The 23,415-nt window shown below is 49.5% G+C and overlaps 1 protein-coding gene across 1 annotated transcript; it reads left to right on the top strand.

The window, feature by feature from the left end:
- Nucleotides 1-1,083: 1,083 nt before the first annotated feature.
- Nucleotides 1,084-23,415, top strand: TNFRSF13B (TNF receptor superfamily member 13B). Its single transcript, XM_065910904.1, has 5 exons — nucleotides 1,084-1,144; nucleotides 13,272-13,409; nucleotides 15,849-16,094; nucleotides 22,597-22,782; nucleotides 23,165-23,415. The coding sequence occupies exons 1-5, from the start codon at nucleotides 1,084-1,086 to the stop codon at nucleotides 23,413-23,415; spliced, it is 882 nt and encodes a 293-aa protein (XP_065766976.1).

The following is a 23,415-nucleotide window of genomic DNA, read 5'->3' as shown; positions in this document are numbered from 1 at the left end:
TCTTACTGCAAGAATCATGCTGCAAACTACTTTTTTTCACTCAACCATCGGCCTTAACAATCTCTCCACATGCCCGGGTACAGACTTGTCTCACTCTTTATGATGGCTGCGTTGTGTTCTAGGTTGTGCCTGTGAGCCTTATGTGCTTGGCCATTGCTGCCTGGTGGGTATTGGTGCGGTTTCCACGACAACCATTCTCTGCTGGGCACGCTCCATGGGTGCCTGTGGCCCCTGGAGAAGAGCTCCTGGGTCATGCATCAGGCGTAGGTTCTCCATGTTACCGGATGTGGACATACACATCAGAAGTACCATCTGTGTTGCCATCCACACAGAGGTACCAACACACTCTCTCCCGTGGGCCGGGGCTCGTGCTTCCCCAGATTTTTTCCAGTCTCCATGTCAGTACACTTTAAGACTTTGTCATCTGGGGGGATGAAAATTGACACCGACAGGGACCGCGGTGCTTGTCCCAGACGCTGGGCCCTGAGAACCACCCTGAGGCCTGACGGTGCACTCAGCCCCTTCTCATCGCCACCTGTGACCTGTGAACCAGGGGCTGCCTTTACACCCACTTAACAGAGGGGGAAACAGAGGCACAGATAAGTTAACTACTAAATTGCCACCATGGCTTCCTGCTGGGAGGTGGCTGAGCCAAGACCCCAGCCCAGTCTGTCCGCCTCTAGTTCAGCCTCACAACTGCTCTGCTGGGAGTCAGGTCAGGGCTTGGGAAGCACAGAGAATCATAATTCACCTGACCTGGGGGCAGTCAGGGATGACTTCCTGAAGGAGGTGGGCCTGAAGAAGGAAGAGGAGGAGATGACCGGGCAATGAAAGAGAACAGGGTTGCTGAGAAAGAGGGCTGGGCCACCCTGCTGCGGCATAGCATGTACAGTGCACCCAGGGGCTCGGCAGAGAGCACTCAGGGCTCCTGGAGCATCAGGCGAGTCCACCCCCTTGAATGAGACAGACAGCGCAGGTGCGGCAGGAGGGAGCCGCTGATTTACATCCTATAGGTGGGGGGAAAACCCAGGAAGTACAGCCGGGCACTAACCAAATCTGGGCTAAGAATAAACGTCCTGAGTAATGAGTGGCCTGGGCCGGAGAAGGCAAGGTGGCCGCAGCCTGGCGGGCCAGGAGGAGCCGAGTAAGTAGCCGGGAAGGTGGTGCGGGGAGGGGAGTTGCGAGGGGGTTTGGCTGGGGGCCCCGTGTGGCCTTGGGGGTGCAGGGGGAATGGCACCTATGGCAGATGGATGAGCTCCGGTCTTCCTACACACCTGCATGTGGAGTGCCTAGAGACTGGGGGCCCAGGGTGGGGGCTGGCCTTGCTTTCCAGGGCAGCAGCCACAAGGCCGGAGGGTTAGCCACATGGGCAGGAAGTCCCTCTACTGCCCAGGACCCAGAGCCGGGTGGGCCAGGACATATTTAAGATATTCTATGTTGAAGTCAACACATGCAAAAGTAGGAGAGCTTAAGGAGCCTCCAACAAACGTGGCCCGGCATGTGCTTTCCAGGACTGCTGGGCCCTGCTGAGGCCTTCAAAGGCCACCATGGTTTTGATCTGTAAATACCTCTGGATCTCTCTCTCTCTCTTTTTTTTTTTTTTTAGTTCTACCACTTTATTGCTACCAACCCATCTCCCTCCATCCTCATGCTCACATGCTCAGTCATGTAACCCCATGGACTGCAGCCTGCCAGGCTCCTCTGTCCATGGACTTTTCCAGGCAAGAATACTGGAATTGGTTGCCATTTCCTTCTCCACGGATCTCTTTCTTAAAAACAAAACCCCAAAGGCCCTCATGCCAGGACAACTCCTGCAAAGAACATTTCCTCAATGTCACAAGTGCCGGTGTTCACACTTTCCAGCTGTATTGTGTTTTTTCCAGCTGGTTTGTTCAAATCAGGACCCAGTCGCCATCCTTCTGGTTACACGTTTTAATCTAGAACATTCCCATCATGCCGCATGTTTTCCCTTGCTGCTTTTCTTTAATCTAAGAAACCAAACCATTTATCCTGTAGAATTTTTACCAGGGGAGGTTTTGAAGGTTTGTTCAAACGCCAAAGCAGAAGGCAGCACTCAGGTCCCTCGCTGTGCAGAGCCAGGCTGTTCCATCCTCACACGCCGGGCAGAGAGCAGAGCCCTTCTGTGATTCTCTTTGTGGGGAACAGCCACATCCCAAGACGTGTCCCCAGATACAGGCTCGAATATACAAGACTTCTGAAGGAGCTGGACCCGGAGGGGACCAGGGGTCACTTTGACATAGGATGGACCCCTCAGGTCCACAAGTCAGAAGCTACCAGACCTGGGCCTGGCACTGCCAGAGCCCGCAAGGAGCAGCAGAGCTGGGCCTGGCTTCCCTGGTCCACTGACTCGATGTGTTGTTAATTATAACGCCTTAGGAAAGCCTGTGTATTTGCCTGGGGGGAAAAATGTTTTAAATGATCTAACCCGCCTGTTTGGTAGAAGTGGTGAAACCCCAAAGGACATTAAAGAAAGTAGAGATATTCTACAAGATTAAGGGGTGGGACTTCCCAGGTGGTCCAGTGGTTAAGACTTCCCCTCCCAATGCAGGGGACTGCGTTTGATGCCTGCTCGGGGGTTAAGATCTCACCCTGGAGGAGCCCCTTCACCTCTCTGGGCTCCTTTCCCTCGGTTGTAAAACAAAGGTCTGCCTCTGCCCTACCAGATATCCCTGAGAAAACGCAGCCGGGCCCTGAACCCGCCAGAGCCCCATCTGAAGGGCCATAGGCGAAGGCTCTGAGAAGGACTGCAGTTGGAAACAACAAAACTAGACTCTGACTTTCCTTAGCCCAGCATTTTTCAAACTAACTTGACCACAGGGACCTTTCTCGGTCCAGCACCAAGAGACCAGGCATGTGAGAGAGACGGCAGACGGCTGGGGCGCAGGGGAGCCCAGGCCTGCAAGAGCCCTCCCTCCTTCCCTGTGATCAGCACTGCTTCTATCCTGCCAGGGTCAATCTCGGGTGTCTCCTGCCCTTCTTTGGGGCTGAGGATGGTTCTGGAACCTTACGTAGGTCCTGGGGGTGGAGGAGGTGTGGGCAGGGACAACGCCCTTTGGTCAGCTGGGCGGTTGTCATCTGGCCAAGTGTGCTCTATGTCCCCCTCAGGCCCAGCGGCTCCGTGCCTCTCGACCATGAGTGGGTCTTGGTGGCTGCCTTGGCTACCTGCGTCCCATCTACCTCTGTCCACCAGCCATCACCTCCCAGAGGGCTGGGGGGTGGCTGGTGTCCCCCTCCCCTCTCCCCAAATGAAGGAAGGATCATCAGGAGTCTCCCTTCAATTCTGTTTGGCCCTTTTGCTTTTTTATTTAAACTAACGTATAATTGATTTACAATGTTTGTGTTAATTACTGCTGTAGAGCAAGAGGACTGTGGATGTTATAGGATACTGAATATAGTTCCCTGTACTATAGAGTAGGATCTTGTTGTTTATCTATTTTATATATAGTAGTGTGTATCTGCTAGTCCCAAACCCCTAATTTAGGTCCTTTGCTTCATGAATAGATGCCAGTCCCAGGTTGGGGGCCCAGAAAGTATAAAAGATACAGAACACAGTCTTCCTCTCCTCCAGGTCCTCCATCTGCCCAGTTTTCCTGTCTCTTCTGCAATAAACAGCCCTGTTAAGAGAATTTACATGACATAAAGTTCACCGGTTTAAAGTCTACAACACAGTGTTTTCAGTATATTTACAGAGCTGCGCAACATCTCTACAATCTAATTTTAGAGCATTTTCAGCACGCCTCAGTCCTCCCCCCTGCAAGCCCTAGGCTACCACTGTCTCTAGATTCGCCTATTTTGGACATTTTCTAAAAATGGAACGTGCTGTTTGATGACTGGCTTCTTCCACAAGCACAATGATTTTGAGGTTCATCCATGTGGCACGGTGTCAGTACTTCACACCTTTTTATGGCCAAGTAACATCCCGTTGTATGGATGGACCCCATCTCTTATGACTCCTGGTGGCACTAATGGTAAAGAATCTGCCTGCAACGCAGGAGATGCAATGGACACAGGGTTGATCCCTGGGTCAGGAAGATCCCCTGGAGGAGGACATGGCAAGCCACGCCAGTATTCTTGCCTGGAAAATTCCATGGACAGAGGAGCCTGGTGGGCTACAGTCCATGGGGTCGTAAAGTGTCTGACACGACAGAGCACACACTACTACATTACTATGGCAGTTCTGTGTTTAACATTCTGAGGAACTGCCAGGCTGTCTTCCAAAGTGGATGTACTGTTTTCAAGATCCTGCTGAACACACAAGGGTTCCGTTCCTCCCTATCTGCCCTAACACTTGTTGTTGTCCGCGCATTCATTTCCGCCATCCCAGCAGGTGGCTCAGTTCGGTTTTGATTGTTTCCCTGACGACAAATGCCGTTCAGCATCTTCTCATGGGCTTATTAGCCATTCATACAGCTTTTTTGGAAAAATGTCTTGTTAACTCCCAAACACGTTTTTAAACTGGGTTATTTGTCTTTTCATTATTCAGTTGCAAAAGTTTTTTCCTATAATCTGGATACAAATCCCTTATCAGATACTCAATTTGCAAATATTTCCTCCAAGTCCGTGAACTATTTTTTATTTTCTTGATGGTATTCTGTGAAACACAAAAGTTTCAAATTTTTATTAGGCTCTATCTCTCAATCTTCTCTTTAATCATTTGTGCATCTGGTCTCACTGCCTAGCCCCAAAGCCTGAAGACTTACTCCTGTTTTCTTCTAAAAGTTGTCTAGTTACAGGTAGGTCTATGATCCACTGTGAGTTACTTTCTGGTGTGAGGCAGAGGTCCACATTCACTCTTACGAAAGTGGCTATCCAGCTGTCCAAGCACCATGTGGGACAGTGGTTGAATCTTTTTGGTACTTTTTCCTATTATCTCCATGGTACCCATGTTGAAAACCAACTGACTGTAAATGCTAGGCTTTAGTTTTCAACTCTAAATTCTATTTCATTGACCCATGTCTGTCCTTATGCCAGCACCACACTGTCTTATTTACAGCTGGTTGTAGTACATTTTGAAATTGGGAAGTGTGAGTCCTCTAAATTTGCTGTCTTTGAAGAGTGTTTCAGCTCTTCTGGGTCTCCTGCATTTCCATATGATTTTAGGAGATCAGCTTGTCATATTTTGCAGAAAAGCAATCTGCGGATTCAAGTGGGATTGCATTGAATCTGTAGAATAATTTCAAGAGTATTGCTATCTTACCACTATTAAGTCTTTCCATCTATGAATGTGGGATATCTTTCCATTTATCTAGGTCTTCATTCAGAAATGTTTTAGTTTTCAATGTACAAATTTTGTACTTCTTTCATTCAATGTATTCTTAAGTATTTTCTTTAAAACACTGTTTTTGGTTTCCTATGTTTCCTTACAGTGTTTCTTTATATATGTACCTGTAAATGTAGATTAGAACTTTCTCCCTTTTTGCAAAAAGAAAGAGAAGGGAGCCTATGAGCCATGCTGTTATGGAACTTGGTTTTTGTTTGTTTTTCCACTTAATATATCTTAGAGTTCTTTCCAGAGCAATAGAGAGAGAGTATCCTCACTCCTCTTCTTCAGCAGCATCACAATCCGTGCATCAGTGGACTCACAGTGCAGGAACGAGGACTGCTTCCCACTCCACCCGTCCTCCCTGAGGATCGCTCTGTGAGCATCTGCTCAGAACCTACTTGCGCCCGGTACTATGGATGCCCACTATAGTGGGCTCAGAGACAGAGGAGACAGTGTAAGCAGGCAGACGGCTACACCCCCAAATATCCAATTCAAAATAAGAAGCATCAGCAGGTTGAGACATCCCTGGTGGTCCAGTGGCTGAGACTCCACACTCCCAGTGCAGGGGGTCCAGGCTCCATCCCTTTTCAGGGAACTTGATTCCACACTCCACAACTAACAGTGTGCATGCCGCAGCTAAGGATTCCAAGTGCCGCAATGACCCAGCACAGCCAAATAAATAAATATCAAAAAGAAAGAAATGCCACCAGGTAGAGGGTGCTCAGACTACATGACCATCCAGGAAGGCATACCTGAGATATCTCAGAGGCCTCAGGCGACATGGCAGCTGCAGGAACAAATGTCTTTGGGAAATTACAGTGTTTCAGCCACAAGTTGAGGTTCTGGGGGCAGTTTTCAGGTCTGGAGCACTAGTTTGGTGATTATGAAATGATTGTAATTAATCCATTATGTTTTTAAACCACTTTATCCAAATAATAACTACCACCTGGCAACTGTGTCTTGGGTCAACTCTATGCATGTCATATGCATGTCCTTAAGGAAACCTCCTCTGCAAAGAATTGCACACAGTCCAGTTTATAGAATAGGAAAACCAGGGCGGTGCTGACCGGCTTTCTCAAACTGACTGTGGTGACTCAGCTGCATTGCCCCCCAGTCACCACCCCCCACAGGCGCCGCTGCTATCACACACATTCTGTCGCTGAAACACAGCAAATCAGGTTTCAGAATGAGGCAACAGGAGGCCGAAATTAACAACAGGAGGAATGGGAGGAACGGGAGGAACAGTCATCCCCACCTTTCTCTCTTCCTTCTCATCCTCCTCCTCTCCTCTTCCTCCTTCTTTGTGATTCATAAAAGAGAGACTGTAAACACTGTCATTCTCCCACGTGTTGCCCCAAATGATGAAACTGCTCAAATTCTCTCCGATCCCCCCAGCCGACCAGGTGCTCAAGGATAGACTGCTCACTTTGCTGCCAGCTAAGCCATTTGCCCCAAATGCAAAACCCTCTGCAGTTTTTCTCCCTCCTTCCTTCCTGTCACTTAAGTCCTGTCATTGCCTTGTTTACAACAGTGGTCGAAGGGTGTCCCCTGTCACGGGTGAGTGACTATTCTACAGTAAACACAATTCAAAGTCTGAGTTATTCCCCGACTGGTGTTCAATTGTTATGATGATGTAAACTGTGTTCATAGCTAAGCCATGTGCAGCTCACCTCAGTAACTCACCCCCAGCTCTGCGGTAGATCCAGCCTCTCAACTGGGCAAGCAGACTCCCTTATCTGCAGTTGTGTTTCCACTGGAGATGTTCCTCCCGCTTCCCACCTATTTTAGCTGAGCTACAGCTCCCTCTCGGCCTCCTGCCAAGTCCCGGGACTTTCTCCACTACCACTCTGAGAATTTCTACCTGCACTTCTTGGCTGCAATGGACTTGCTTTTCCCTCTCCTCCATCTGTTGAAAATCAATTGACTGTACGCAGACGGAGAGCTTACTTCTGGGTTCTGTTCTATTCACTGGGCTTCCCAGGTGGCACTAGTGGTAAAGAACCCGTCTATCAATGCAGGAGACATAAGATGGGTTTGATCCCTAGGTTGGGAAGATTCCCTGGAGGAGGACATGGCAACCCACTCCAGTATTCTTGTCTGGACAAACCTAAGGACAGCAGAGAATGTCAGGCTACAGTTCATGGAGTCGCAAAGAGTCGGACATGACTGAAGCAACTTAGCATGCATGCATGCATTCTATTCACTGGTCTGAGCATCTGTCTTTATTTCATCATCACACTGCTTAGTTTAGCTTTGTAGTAAGTTTTGAAATCAGGACATATGAGTCCTCCAACTTTGTTCTTCTTCACGGTGGTTTTGACTATTCAGGGTCAAATGGAATTTTTAGGAGGGGGGTTTTTCTATTTGTGTAAAAAAGTCATTGGGATTTTCTTAGGGATTATATTGCATCTGTGATCACTTTGGGTGGTACTGACATTTTAACAACATTAACTCTTCTAACCCATGAACATGGGATGTGTTTTTTGGGATCGTCTTTAATTTCAGCAATGTTTTCTAGTTCTCAGGGTATACTTCTTTTGCCACCTTGGTTAAATTCACTCCTAAGTATTTTTTAACTGTTTATTTATATATGTATTTGGCTTTGCCAGGTCTTAGTTGCAACATGTGGGATTTAGTTCCCTGACCAAGGATCAAACCTGGGTCCCCTGTATTGGGAACACAGAGTCTTAGCCACTGGACCACTAGGGAAGTCCTTCCTACTCCTAACTATTTAACTCACTTTTATGCCTCTGTATATAGATTTGTTTTCTTGATTTCCTTTTAGGATCATTCATTGCAAATATATGTATATGCAACTGATTTTTGTGTGTTGATTTTGTATTTGCAACCTTGCTGAGTTTTCATCTCTAAGAGTTTTCAGTGTTTGAAATTATTAGAGATTTTACATATAAGATCATGTCATCTTTGAACAGACAATTTTACTTTCTCCTCTTCAATTTGAATACATTTATTTCTTTTTCTTGCCTAATTGCTCTGGCTGAAACTTCCAGTATTTTGTTGAATTGACGTAATAAGAGTAGTCATTCTTGTTTTGTTAACAGTCACAGGAGAGAAGTTTTCAATCTTTCATCACTGAGTATGATGTCAACTATGGGTTTGTCATATATGGCTGTTATCACGTAGAGGAGGTTCTCGTCTATTCACACTGGTGCTGAATTTTGTTAAATGGTTTTTCTGCATCGAGATGTCCCTGTAGTTTTTTCCTTCATTCTTGTACTGTAGTAACGTACATCAATTGATTTTCATATGTTGAACATAGCATTGTATTCTGGGAAGGAATGAATCCTACTTGGTAATAATGTGTAATTTTTTTAACATACTGTTGGATTTGACTGGCTAATATTTTGTTGAGAATTTCCCCCCCCCCCTTGTTGAGAATTTTTACATCTATATTCATATGGCATATTGGTCTGCAATTTTCTTTTCTGACAACATTTTTATTAGACTTTGTCATCAGTATAACGCTGGCCTATTCACTGGCCACTCATTCTCGGGAAATGCTCTCTCTTCAACTTTTTTGAAAGAGTACAGGAAGGATTAGTTTTAACTCTTCTTTAAATGTTTGGTAGAATTCTCCAGTTAAGCCGTCGAGTCCTGGGCTTTTGGCCGGAAGGTTTCTGATCACTGATTCACCCTCCTTAATTGTTATAGGTCTATTCAGATAGTCTTTCTCCATGAATCAGTTTTTGTAGATTGCATGTTTCTAGGAATTGTCTGCTTATTTAAATTACCCAAATGGTTGGTGCACAACTGTTCACGATACTCTCTTAAAATCTATAAAATGTGTACCAGTTGTCCCACTTTCATTTCTGATTTTGGTAATTTGGGTTTCTTCTATTTTTTTTTTTTTTTTTCAGTCAGTCCAGCTAAGGTTTCCTTAAATGTCTGACTCTTCGAATAAGGGAGGAGTTAGTTTCTCTGCTGTTGCTTTCATAGTTCACAATTCTCTCCTTGTCTTTGGATCTCCACGATTTTACTACAGTGTGTCTCAATGTGGGTCTCTAAGTTTATCCTGCTTGGAGTCCACTGAGATTCTCAGACACGTATATACATGTCTTTCCTAAGTTTTGGGAAGTCTCAAGCCATTATTTCTTCTCTCTGGGGTTTGGAATTACAAATGATTCCATACGGCGGTATATTTGATGGACTCCCACGAGTCCCTCAGGTTCTGTTTACTTTTCATCATTCTTTGTTTCTGCTTCTCATTCTAAATAGTTGAATAGTCCTATCTCTAGGCTCACTCATCCTTTCTTCTGGCTACTCAGATCCGCTACTGAACCTCTCTGGGGAGTCTTTACATTTCAGTTATTGGACTTCTCAATTCCAGAATTCATTTCCATCTTTGAATAGAATATTGAGAATGGTTTGGGGTTCACAGAAAAGTTGAGTGGAAATTACAGAGAAGCCCCATATACTCTCCCCACACAAGCACAGCCTCCCTCACTGCCAGCATCCTGCACTAGAGTGGCACATCCCTACATCAACACATCGTTTTCACCCAAACTCCAGTTTACGTCAGGGTTCACTCTTGGTGCTGCTGACAAGTGTATAGTGCCTTGCACCCACCATGACAGTATCACACAGCAGAGTCTCATGGCTCTGTATAGTCCCCTCTGCTCCAACTTTCTCTCTCCCTCCCCTCAACCTCTGACAACCACTGATTTGTTCTGTTTCCAGGATGTAATATGGCTGAATCACAGTGTGTAGACTTTTTAGCTTGGCTTTTCTCACTTAGTCATATTCATTTAAGGTTCCTCCATGTCTTTTCATAGCTTGAGAGCTCACTTCTTACTAGTGCTGAATAAATTCCGTTGTTTGGATGAGCCACAGTTTATCTATCAGGTCATCTACTGAAGGGCATTTTGGCTGCTTCCAAGCTTTGGTTCCTTTTTGACAATCACTCTGTTTATTCATATCCTCATTTTGTTCATACATCCTTTTGCCGATTTCCTTTAGTTCTCTGTCCATGGTTTCCTTTAGCTCATGGAACACATTTAAGACAGTAGATCTAACATCTTTGAATAGTATTTCCAATGTCTAGGTTTCCCCAGGGATGGTTTCTGTCAAATCTTTTTTTTTTCCCTTCTGTGAATGTGCCATATTTTCCGGTTTCTTTGCATGATCTGTACTTTTTTGAGAACTGAATATTTTGAGCATTATGTTGTGGTAACTCTGGAAATTTAATTCCCTCATTCCTCAGGGACTGCTGATTTTGCTGTTGTTGTTGTGAGCTGGAGTCTGTTTGTGACTTTTCCAAACTATTTTTGTAAAGTATGTATTCCTTGTGTGTGGTCACCAAAGTTTCTGTTCATCTCTGCAGTCAGCCAGTGACCTGACAAAGATTTTCCCCAAGTCTCTGTTGCTCCTGAATTTCATGATGATGGGTCTTGGTTTGAGAGAACTTATTGTACAGGAGACCTGATTGGCTCTTTGAATCTGGAGGCTAATGTCTTTCAAACATGTCTCTGAAACTGCCATCGGTCAACATTTATATCTCCTGAAATAATTCCATATTTTCATATCTTTTCTCTAATTTCTGGGATGTTTCTTTAAGTACATCTTATAACACTTCTACAGATGTTTTGATTCTAGCTATTATATTTTTAAACTTCTAGTCATTCTTATTTGTTCAATGCAGATTATTCTTTTAAAAGTAGCACATCATTGAGAACTTGGCATCCAGTGGTTAGGACTCCATGTTTTCACTCCCAAGGGCCTGGGTTCAATTTCTGGTTGGGGAACTAAGATCCTAACTAAAATAAAAGTAGCACGTTATCTTTCTCATGGATGCAAAAGTTCTCTTTCTGAGGACGTCTGCTGATTGTCTCTTAGTTTTCCTCTGTTCCCTGCATTGTCTCTGTTTGCTCGGGGTGGGTTTCTTATGCTTGCTTTCTCCCAGGTCTCTTTCATGCAGAGGTGGTTTTCCAATATTGGTGACTCCTGGCTGTGGTTTACAATTCAGACTGTGGCCCTGACAGCTGATTGGAAGTTGTAGGTAAACAGACAGGGTTTTCATGTAGAAGTTTTGCTCTGAATGGTCAGGCAGCAGCGTGGTCATTTTCTTGAGACTCTCCCAGGCAGTGCCTCCAGGCCTTTTCCTTTGGGTCAGTTTTTCCAGAGCCAAGTCTGCTGGTTTTCTGCCACTTGCAGAATGGGGAAGGATACATTTTTACAGACCTAGCCATGACACTTCTGAGGTATGGCTGCGGGGACAGTGGACCTCAAATCCACCCTCAGTTGTGTCTGAGGAGACCCCCAACCTCCTGCTTGAGTGGGTGAGGGGCCATCACCTGCCTGGGGTCAAGTCCTCTTTGTGTAAATTTCCCCCAACCCTATTCCACGGTTCTGCACTCCATCCCCGCTGTCAGAGGCACCGGAGCCTCCAGCTCCAGGAGCTTCCTAAGGTTCGGTGACCCAATTTTGAACTTCAAAAGAGTGAGACATCTCCTGAAGCCAGTCACCCCAGGCCACCTGCTTTCCGTCTTCCAAGATGTTGCTGTCATTTGTCCCCTGCTGCAGCTACTTCTTCCATTCTACGCTTGAGGATGACTATATTTTTTAAAAAATATTTATTCTTTTTTTTTTTTTTTTGGCTATGCTGGGTCTTCATTGCTGCATAGACTTTTCTCTAGTTGCGTGGGGGCTACTCCCTAGTTGCGGTGCTTGGGCTTCTCATTGTGGAGCATGAGTTCGAGTGGAGCACGGGCTCAAGGACACTTGGGCTTCAGCAGTTGTGGCTCCCAGGCTCTACAGCGCAGGCTCAGTAGTTGTGTGTGGGCTTAGCTGCTCCACAACATGGTGGACCCTCCTGGATCAGGGATTGAACCTCTATTGCATTGGCAAGCAGATTCTTTACCACTGAGTTACCAGGGAGGACCCCGTGGACAGCCCTCTTTTCTGGTCCTTTTAGTTTGGTTTCAGGAGGGAAGGAACATAAGCCCCTGTGCTTAAGCTGCCAAGTCAAGTGGAAGCCGCTGGTCTTTTTCAGTGGTTTTTCATTAAAGAATAAGCAAAAACTCACGATACGTTTAAGAGAACTTGTTGGGGATGCAAATGCCATGAAATCAGACAGAAATTTAGAGAAGACTCAGCAACGCATGACCAGCTGGGATGAGTCCCAGACGCCTTGTGGAGCCAAAGAACCAGACACAGAAGTTCAAGACTGGGTGATGCCAGCATCCTGTGGGCCTGTAGGTCTCAAGCTCAGACCAGGAGTCACCACTGGGAGCAGGTGTTGAGTGGGGGGCCTACGAGAGCCACCAGGGGGCAAGAAACATTCACCACCTTGACATGGTGGCTGTGGCACAGGAGTGCACACATGGATAGGTTTGTCAGGCTGCACTTCTGAGACGTGTCACTGTGTGTCTCAGCAGAAGGGATGGAAACGGACATTTATTGAGTGGCTGCTGTTTGCTAGGCACTGGTTCGGTCTGCTTTTCTGATTCATTCATTTAATGAGCACCTATGACGTCCAAGGCACCCCTGAGATCCTGGGGACCCAGCAGCAAACACGTAGCGCCTGTGCCTGCCAGGCACTGCTGGTTACCAGGGAGACACCAGGGAGCGGCAGTCAGTGACGGGAGTCCATGCAGATGGGGGTCAAGGACAGGGTGTCAGAAGGCTTCCCCGTGAGAGCGAACTTGAAACAGATCCGACAGGTCAGGAGGAAGTGAGCAGCCGCGGAGCAGGAAGAGCATGGTATGCGGAGGGACCAGCGCCTGCAAGGATCCCGTGAAGGCGCGCGTCCACAAGGGCAAAGAACAGGGCCGAGCAGGGCGAACTGTTGCAGGAGGGGCCTCCAAACCAGCGAGTCCTGGCTGGGAAACTGAGGCTCAGCGTGGTAGGCGCCGGCTGCCCAGCAGCATTGCTGGGGAGGAGGCCAGCTTTGTCTGTTCGCCCTCCACGTACAGAGTGGGAGGCCGCCTGGGCTCCAGCCTCCAGCTGCCCTCACGCTCCCGCCTCTCAGCCCCACAGGGCCCGCGGCGGGGGGTGGCCATGGAGCCCTGCCCCGAAGAGCGGTACTGGGACTCACTGCTGAACACCTGCGTCTCCTGCAAACCCACCTGCAGCGGCCAGATTCCGCGCACCTGTGCGGCCTTCTGCAGTGAGTTCTGGGGCCCAGGCCCTCGCTGGAGGCGAGCAGCCTCTACTCCTCACACATGGGGCCTGAGGGGGATGGAGGAGGATGGACAGTGTGGGACCCTCTGCCTCTTGACCCTCCTGCCAGCTTGCAGCTTCCTTGGGATGCCCTATTCCTTCCTGCCTCAGGGCCTTTGCACAGGGATGTTTAACCAGGGCTTCCTCCTGCCTGACCTTTAGGTCTCAGCACCAAGTCAGAGCTCTTCTCTGACTGCCGGATGGAGAGTGGGCCCTCCTCCATTCTTTTTACTATAGAAGATAGCAAACAGAGAGAACAGCATAACAAACCCGTCTACCCATCAGCAGCTTTAGAAATACTGCTTTTTCGGTCCCCAATCAATGTTTTAACTTGTGTATTTTAAAGTAAATCCAAGAACTCATATCATTTTACCTGTGAATAGTGGATCATGAATCCTTAATACATAGGCCTTCAAAATACAAGCTCAACATTTTGTCACTCCCAAAAGTAATTCTTTAACATCGTCTACACTCACGCCATATTCTGAATGTCTTGACAAGTGTATTTTTCTTGCCTGATGGAACTCATCATGACTTGTATCATGTTCTTTCCTGTGGGTTTGTTTTATGTGTGTCTCAACCACTAGATTGTGGGCTCAATTCCTTTCTTAAGCCTAGCACAGTGCCTGACACACACTTCATATAAATACTGGCTGAGTGGAGCTCAGAGAAGCTAAGTGACTGGCTCAAGAACACACAGCATAACAGTGGAAGAGATAGGATTTGAAAAATGACTCTTTGACACCAACACCATGACTCTGAGCCACTATCCATTAGTGAGGTGATCATTCATTATGTTGACCGACAAACCCTGGAAAGAGGATGGAAATGACTACATTTCATAGTTTCATAGTTAAAAGATGAACCATAAAGCACCAGGACTGGGAGGGACCACCACCTGCTGATGGGCTGAGGAGCACAGAAGTTTTCTTATAGGAGGTACCACCTGAGATTGATCACTGAAAGCTGAGGATGTGGAGGCCAGATGAGGGGGAAGGGCATCCCCCGAGAAGGAACCAGTGTGGACAAAGGCACAAGACCCAGAAAATACAGCAGAAACACTGAGGTCCAGTGGGGAGTCTGTGAGGTCTGGCAGTGAGGGTGGTGGCCTGCGGACCTGTCACCTACACAAGCATATGGGGGACCCGAGGAGGGTAGGAGGTCACGGCAACCCTGGGACAAGGCCACCATTAGGCTAACTCCCCCTGTGTTGGGGTCGGGGGTCCAGGCCTGGGGCAGGACAAGGGGTGGTTGCTGAGTCTTCCCTGAGGGGGTCAGGGGCCCAGGTCCGGGCAGGGCAAGGGAGGGTCTCAGATCCACACCTCACTGGTCTTGTCCTCTACTCTGAAAAGGACATAAGGGCTGACTTGTCTGCATTGCAAAGAGGCGCGGTGAATGTTCTACTTAAACTTGAGCATTATTCACTATGTGTCAGGCACTGTGTTGGGGACTTCAAATCCTCATAGCAACTGTAAGAAATTACCATATTATATTGTGATTACCCCTCTCCTGGAAAACAGGACACTGAGTCACAGAGAGGCCCAGCTGCCACATGAAGTGGGGATGAGTGCGCCCAAAGCCTGAGTAACTTCAAGGTCTGGCTTCTGGGCCTCTGTCGTGTGCTGCCTCCAAAATGCCTGCAAACCTGCCTGCAGGTCACAGTTCCATAGAACAGAATCCTCCTTAGAGACAAAGGAGACCCACCCTGCAGAAAGGCAGGTCTGTAATGCACTCAGAACTGCTCTCTGAGCAAGTGTGAATGACCTTTGTTTTGCTTCGATTCTGCCTCTGGTAGTGATCCATGTTTGAGCTCCTGTGACTCTCATTTATTATTAGGACAGGAAGAACACTGTCGTTCAAGCTTTCCCACCTCCTGTCCAGGCCCCTCCCTAACTCACCAAGGGGTATGCTGGCTTCCTTCTCCATTCCTTGTATTTATAAGAGATATGCTTCTCAAAAAAAAAAAAAAAGAGATATGCTTCTCCTTTATGAGATTTGAAAAATCCAAGTAAAGAACTCCTGTGACAACATAATAACTTAGATATCAATGTTAAAATATAACTAGAAAATCCTTATATGGTTAGTATTAGGAAATGCACTTTTAAATCATATGTAGAGCAAAGAACAAATACTAATAAAAATAACATTTTAAAGTAGATATAGAAAAAAATACTACACATAAAACATACAGTGCAGCTAAACTGTACATAGTGGACAAGGTACTGTCTAGTGTTTGCATCATGGAAAAGGACTGGGATTACTCTGGAATTGCTTTTAGGGAACTGGACTAGGATTTTTTTTTTTCACTGAGATGCCCTTTGAGGCCAGACCTGCAGGTCCTGTGTGTGTCCATCACCCAGTAACATTATTGATCTCTGTCTCCCAGAGTCCCTCAGTTGCCGCCAAGAGCAAGGCAGGTACTATGACCTGCTCCTGAGGGACTGCGTCAGCTGTGCCTCCATCTGCGGACGTCACCCCAAGCAGTGCACACACTACTGTGAGAACACGCTGAGGAGCCAAGTGAGCCTCCTACCAGAAGTCAGGAGACAGCGGGCCGGAGAGGCCCCAACCCGAGCGGACAGCCTGGGGAGGTACCAGGTGCCAGAGCACAGAGGCTTGGATGCGGGTCCAGGTAAGCCACCTGCTGTGTTTGGTCTGCTCTTTGTTCAAGGTCCAGGTGGGTGGAAGGCAGGCATCAGGCCTCAATAAGGAGGGACTGTGAAGCAGGAAGTCCAGTGCATGCAAATAACCAGAAGCCAGACTGCGGGGTGGTCATCACAGGAAGAAAAACTGGGCAAAGTTTACAGAAGTCTGTGGACAAGAAGAAAGCAACAGAAGAAAAAAAGACCAGACAGTTGGGAGTCTCCTGACAGCCTCTGAATGAGCTCTCAGAACCCAGGGTCACGAGGGACCAGCACAACCAACCTGTGAGCAAGACCCCCAATCCCATTCGGAGAAATGGGACTCATCAGGGCCAACAGGCCGTGTCTGCCCCACACCGTGTCCCTCTGGAGATCTGGGGCTTACGCGTCTCCCACTGTATCCCGACACGTGTGTGTGCAGGTGAGGCCAGAGCGGGGCTTGGCAAGGACGGTAAACAGAAGGTGCCGAATCCAGGCCCTGGGTCCTGAGGGCGGGGGTGGGGCGTGGAGGATGGTCACACAGCGGAGCTGACCTCTCTCCATCCCCTCCTGCTCCCCACATCCTGCACCCCCACTCATCCACACCCTGCCAACCCCTACCTCGGCCCACTCCACATCTCTTGGAAAGACCATTCCTTTGTTTGATGGGAACAGTGGAAGCTTAGCTGGGCTGGGCCTCCAGGCGTCCACACCTGTGGCCACTTCCCTCCTGTCTGTCTTCACGGGGCTTCTCTGTGGGTCTGTCTTCCTCTTTCTAAAGACACTTGTCATTGAATTCAGGGCCACTCTCATCCAGGGTGGCCTCACCTCCAGATCCTTACATTAAAAAAAAAAAAGTTTTGTTTTGGCTGCATCGGGTCTCAGTTGTGGCACACAGGATTTTCCCTGCCTCATGCAAGATCTTCCAGGGCTCAGTAACTGCAGCTCTCAGGCTTAATAGCTCTGTGGCATGTGGGATCTTAGTTCCTCAAACAGGGACTGAACCCCCACCCCCTGCATTGTAAGATGGATTCTTTTTTCCCCCAACTTTATTTACTTTTGGCTGCACTGGGTCTTTGTTGCTGCCAGCAGGTTTTCTCTAGTTGTGGTGAGTTGTGGGCTGCTCTCTAGTTGTGGTGCACGGGCTTCAGTAGTTGTGGCACATGGGCTTAGTTGCTCCATGGCATGTGAGAACTTCCCGGCCCCTGTCCCCTGCACTGCAAAGCAGATTCTTAACCACTGGACCAGCAGGGAAGTTCCCCAGACCCTTAACTTGGTCACATCCACAAAGGCTCCTCTCTCACAAATCAGGGCACATGTGTGTGGGGGCGGTGCCCGCCTTGGGGGCTCCTTGGGGGCACACTGGCATGGTAGCCTGGTGGTCGGTCTTGTCCCTGGCTTTTTGCCTACCTTGGGGCATGGAGTGTTTTCTCTTCCCATCCCCGCCACTGCCACATGGGACGTTACCACTTTGAGGGCTGCCCCAGGCCTGAAGCCAGGGAAGAGGTGCAGACAGCCTTGTGTGCCCACCTCACTCCTCCCCAGCCTGCCCACTTGCTAGGTTGGGGCCGCAGGGATGCTGGCCAAACGTTCCACTGGGTCCGGCTGCTGCCAACAGCATGGAGGCCAGAGCGTCTGCCCCATTCCCCCAGAAGGCAGATCTGACCATTAGCACCAGTGGCCGTGGGCCCAAGCTCAAATCCTGTCCTCCCTTGGCTACATCAGCCGAGCCAAAGTCACCAGGGCCCTCAGGATGGTCACAGCACTGCCAGTCTGGCCGCTGGAGCTCCAGCCCAGCAGCAGCAGTTTCCAGGCAAGACTGGTTCTGAAAACAGTGTAAAGGGTTGAACAAATCAAATGGAAAGTTCAGTTCAGTCGCTCAGTCATGTTCGACTCTTGGCAATCCCATGGACTGCAGCACGCCAGGAGTCCCTGTCCATCACCAACTCCCGGAACCTATTGAAACTCATGTCCATTGCATCGGTGATGCCACCCAACCATCTCATCCTCTGTCATCCCCTTCTCCTCCGCCTTCAATCTTTCTCAGCATCAGGGTCTTTTCCAATGAGTCAGTTCTTTGCATCAGGTAGCCAAAGTATTGGAGCTTCAGCTTCAGCATCAGTCCTTCCAATGAATATTCAGGACTGATTTCCTTTAGGACTGACTGGTTTGATCTCTTTGCAGTCCAAGAGACTCTCAAGAGTCTTCTCCAATACCATAGTTCAAAAGCATCAATTCTGTGCTCAGCTTTCTTTATAGTCCAACTCTCACATCCATACGTGACTACCGGAAAAACCATAGCTTTGACTAGATGGACCTTTGTTGGTAAAGTAATGTCTCTGCTTTTTAATATGCTGTCTAGGTTGGTCATAGCTTTTCTTCCAAGGAGCAAGCATCTTTTAATTTCATGGCTGCAGTCACCATCTGCAGTGATTTTAGAGCCCCCAAAATAAAGTCTGTCACTGTTTCCATTGTTTCCCCATCTGTTTGCCATGAAGTGATGGGACCGGATGCCCTGATCTTAGTTTCCTGAATGTTGAGTTTTAAACCAACTTTTTCACTCTCCTCTTTCACTTTCATCAAGAGGCTCTTTAGTTCTTTGCTTTCTGCCATAAGGATGGTGTTACCTGCATATCTAAGGTTATTGATATTTCTCCCAACAATCTTGATTCCAGCTTGTGCTTCATCCAACCCGGCAATTTGCATGATGTACTTTGCATATAAGTTAAATAAGCAGGGTGACAATATGCAGCCTTGATGTACTCCTTTCCTGATTTGAAACCAGTCCGTTTTTCCATGTCCATTTCTAACTGTTGCTTCTTGACCTGCATACAGATTTCTCAGGAGGCAGGTCAGGTGGTCTGGTATTCCCATCTCTTTAAGAATTTTCCACAGTTTCTTGTAATCCATACAGTCAAAGGCTTTGGCGTAGTCAATAAAGCAGATGTTTTTCTGGAATTCTCTTGCTTTTTCAATGATCTAACGGATGTTGGCAATTTTGTCTCTGGTTCCTCTGCCTTTTCTAAATCCAGATTGAACATCTGAAATTTCTTGGTTCATGTACTGTTGAAGCCTAGCTTGGAGCATTTTGAGCATTACTTTGCTATGAGTGCAATTGTGTGGTAGTTTGAACATTCTTTGGCATTGCTTTTCTTTGGGACTGGAATGAAAACTGACCCTTTCCAGTTCTGTGGCCACTGCTGAGTTTTCCAAATTTGCTGGCATGTTGAGTGCAGCACTTTCACAGCATCATCTTTTAGGATCTGAAATTGCTCAGCTGGAATTTCATCACCTCCACTAACTTTGTTTTTAGTGATGATTCCTAAGGCCCACTTGACTTCACACTCCAGGATGTCTGGCTCTAGGTGAGTGATCACATCATCATGGTTATCTGGGTCATTAAGATCTTTTTTGTATAGTTCTGTGTATTCTTGCCACCTCTTCTTAATATCTTCTGCTTCTGTTATGCCTATACTGTTTCTGTCTTTTATTCTGCCCATCTTTGCATGAAATATTCCCGTGGTATCTCTAATTTTCTTGAAGAGATCTCTAGTCTTTCCCATTCTATTGTTTCCCTGTTTCTTTGCATTGATCGCTGGCTGGAAAACCTGCTTGGAAATGAACCAAGCGCTGCCCCTGGTGGCAGTGCTCAGAACTGCACCTGCCGGCCTGGTTCTCAGGCAAGCACCGAGGTCACGTCCTTTCCAGACAGAAGTCCCTGGGCCTGGGGTCAGCAGACAGCGAGGCACCGGGCCAGTCCGCTCCATCCCAGGGCCAGGTCACTACGGCCGAGACAGGGCAGCAACCAAGCTGCAGACCTGAACGGCTTGGTGACTGAGCACAGGAAGCAGAGCAGAAGCCGGGACCCTGTCCTCCCATCTGGCAGCCAGCAGGCTCCCCCTGCTTTCCTGTCTGGAAGGGGTGACATGCATGAGTTGTGAAGGGAGAGAGAAGGCATTAAGACCGAGGTTTGGGGCACTCTCCCTAGAAGCAATGCCTGCTGGAAGTGGAGTGTTCGATTCCCAGGTGTTCCCATCGAAGCACATCTCATCCCAGGCTGTACCCCAAGTGCCTGCCTTCCCCTCCCTCCTCACTCCCTGCCCCTGGGGTTTGGCCCATCTCAGAATCCATCATGCAGCTGGTCCCCAGTCAAGGACTGCATCCACATCACCGGAAATGATAATGCAGAGTCCGTGGGACTCTGAAAGCATGCCCGTGTCTCCAGCCTGGGTGCAGCTGGACGGTGACATGTTCTGTGGTTTTAACTGCACTTCTCCTCTGGGCCAGGGCCTCTGTGAGGCATGTGCAGGGGCCAGGGGGGCCAGGCAGGAACTAGTTCCATTTCCCTGGGAAGCCCCAGATCTCAGTCTGGGCCGAGGGACAGAGAGAAGGCAGAACCTGCCTTTCAGAAGCAGAGTCCTTGCTCAGGTTGTCTAGTGTGGCATCTTAAATCAGCTGAACTCTCAGATGGCAGGAGACCACCCCTGTTCCCACTTCTGTTTCTGCAGGTCTGGGCAAGGAGAGGAAGGGGGGAGGGGGGCTCAGGCGGCAGGTCCCTGCTGATGGCGCCTAGGGTCACCGTAGTAGGTGGATGGTGCTGTGGATGGAGTCACCTAGAGGCTTGGCCCTGATGCTGCAGTGACTGAACCACACTTCTCGCTCTAGTTCAAGAGGAACACTCTCCATGGGGCTTCTTCAGCTGGCTTCTCACGTGGGGGCTCGGGACACACAAGAAAGCAGAGTAGCAGCTGACAGGCCCCCTTGGGGCACAAGCCAGACCCTGTGTCACCTTGCTATGTTCTGCTGGACGCAACGGGGGGGCCCAGCCCAGCCTGACCTGAAGGGCGGAAATCAGGAACCATCTCCGAATGCCAGCAGCCAGTCTCCAATCAGTCTGAGTGTTGGAATTCATGCTGAAAACACCTAAAATATGCAGATGTGTGGTTGTGAATTGACCTGGGGGTTCTGTGTACTGAGCAGTGTCAGAGAATAGACGCTGGTGGCTGGCAATTCCGCCTCTGACAGGAAGGCTTGTCCAGCCGGCCTGATGGTTTCCCTTTATTCCGGGGTGTGTAGGAGCAGATGGAGAGACCTGGGAGCTGGGAAACATGGTGTCACCTGGTTCTGCACACCCTGTGACCTCTCCCTGGATCCTCTCACCTCTCAGGATCTCGGCCTCCAGATCTGTAGCCTCAATCAGGGTCTTTGCTTTTCCTCCCCCACTCAAGGCCTGTCTGAGCTCTGGTCAGCACCGCTGGCCTGGGGTGGTGACACCAGCCCGCTTAGAGCTCTGTAAACATCAAGGCAGCATAGGGTCAGCAGTCACTTTATACAACTCTCTCTTGGGAGTGCGTGTAAGGAAGAGGACCAGTGTCCACGCTCACCACGTGTGTGTGTGGTTGGCCAGGCCCTGGCCTGGAGTCCATCAGGTCTGCCCCTAATTGCACCTCTGCAGTTGGGACCACAGTGATTCTGAGGCTCAGTTTTGTTTTCTGCAAGATGGACTGTAAGACGGTGCAACCACTGTTGAAAACCGTCAGGCTCCTCAAACAGCTCAACACGGAGCTGCCGTCTGCCCCACACTCCACCCCCGGGATGCGTCCATGAGAGTGAACACAAGGTCCATATGGAAACCTGCAAGCATCAGAAGGGTGACACAACTCTGATGTTCCCTGTGACAAGTGACACAAGTGACCACAGGCCTGAGCCTCGGAAACATGCTGAAGGGCTGACACAAAGGCCCCATGCTGCAAGAGTCTGTCGGTGGCCGGAACTGGTACAGAGACAGTCTAGTGGAGTCTGGGAGAGGGGGGTCACCACGATGGGTGCGGTGCTGGACCTGGCCCCAGGCACACAGGCAGCAGCTGCACAACCCTGCGAACACACTGAACCCCTGCCTCCTCTGCTTCACAGCTATGTAGCCACGGACTACACCTTGGTCTCTAAAGAGGTGACCAGCTCTCACTCCCAGAGCACAAGGATCTGGGAGATGCTAAAGAAAGCACTGTATGCTCCAAGGGCAGCAGGCGACCAGCAGCCCTTCCTCCAGATGGGGGGAGGCCCAGGGCAGGTGTCGAGGGCAGGGCTTTGGCTCAGGCCCTGAGAGGCAGAGGGACCAGCGCCCCATTTCCCTAGGGCCCCCGGCTTTACCCCTGCCCCCCAAACTCAGAAGCAACTGCACTGTCTCTCTCTCTCGAAGTTTGTGCCCCCAGGTCAGACAGACACACACCCTCCCTGGATAGCTATCTCTCTGTTCACCTAGCCACCTCTGGTACTGCCCCAAGTCACACGCCAAGGAGATGAGAAAAACGACATCCAGCTCCACCATCTCAGAGGCTACTCCAGGCCGCGGTGGGAGCCAGCTGAGCCTGGCCCTCCAAGGGGGTGAAGGGTAACCACAGAGCTTGCGTTGGGCTGACAGGGCAAGAGCAAGCCTGGAGGAGGAGGGGCTGCTCCCTGAGGACAGCTGCCTGGGGAGGCCCTTCTCATTCTCACCCCAGTCTTGTCCTGCAGCGCCCGCAGGGCTGAAGCTGAGCGCTGACCAGCTGGCCCTGGTCTACAGCACACTGGGCCTATGTCTCTGTGCCATCGTCTGCTGCTTCCTGCTGGCCGTGGCCTGCTTCCTCAAGAGGAGGGGGGTCCAGGTCTCCTTCCCGATGCGCCCAGGGCCGTGTCCCACGCAGGCCAAGACCTCCAAGGGTGAGTGTTTACTGGGATCCCAGGCATCTCTCTGTCCTGGCCCTGCCCCGTTTCTAAGTGGACAGCGCCAGGCAGCTCCTCCTAGAGAGCCCTGGGACTGGAAACGGTGCAGCACCCGCTCAGACTAGATGAACCAGGTCAAACATCAAGACGAGAAGAGAAGGGGCTTGAGGAAGGGTGGGTGGACGCATGGGGTGGGGTGGGGGCTCGGGACCCGCAGCGCTAAAACCGGAGGTGGTGGGTCCCTTGGCGCTTTGGGTTGTAAGGACCGCACCTGCACATCTGCCCCAGCGGAAAGGGAGGGCGTGGCCGGGCTGCCTTGGGGAGAGGGCGGAGGAGGAGGGGTCCGCACCGAGGCCAACGCCCTTTCCTCCCTGCACAGATCACTGGATGGAAGCCGGCCGCGTGGCAGTGGCGCCGCCCGAGCCGGTGGAGACGTGTAGCTTCTGCTTCCCAGAGTGCAGGGCGCCCACCCAGGAAAGTGCAGGCGCGCCCCCGACACCCAGGTCCGAGCGCACAGAGAGGAGGGCGCACCCCGGTCAGAGCGCAGCCGGACAGCCCTGCGTGCACGCTGCGAACGGCGGGATAGAGGCAGTGTACACGCCTGAGCAGGAAGGAGGCCTGGCCACGTGA

This window comes from Muntiacus reevesi, chromosome 18 (genome assembly GCF_963930625.1).
Source record: "Muntiacus reevesi chromosome 18, mMunRee1.1, whole genome shotgun sequence".
NCBI lineage: Eukaryota > Metazoa > Chordata > Mammalia > Artiodactyla > Cervidae > Muntiacus > Muntiacus reevesi.
This window is presented reverse-complemented; position numbering and strand designations above follow the sequence as displayed.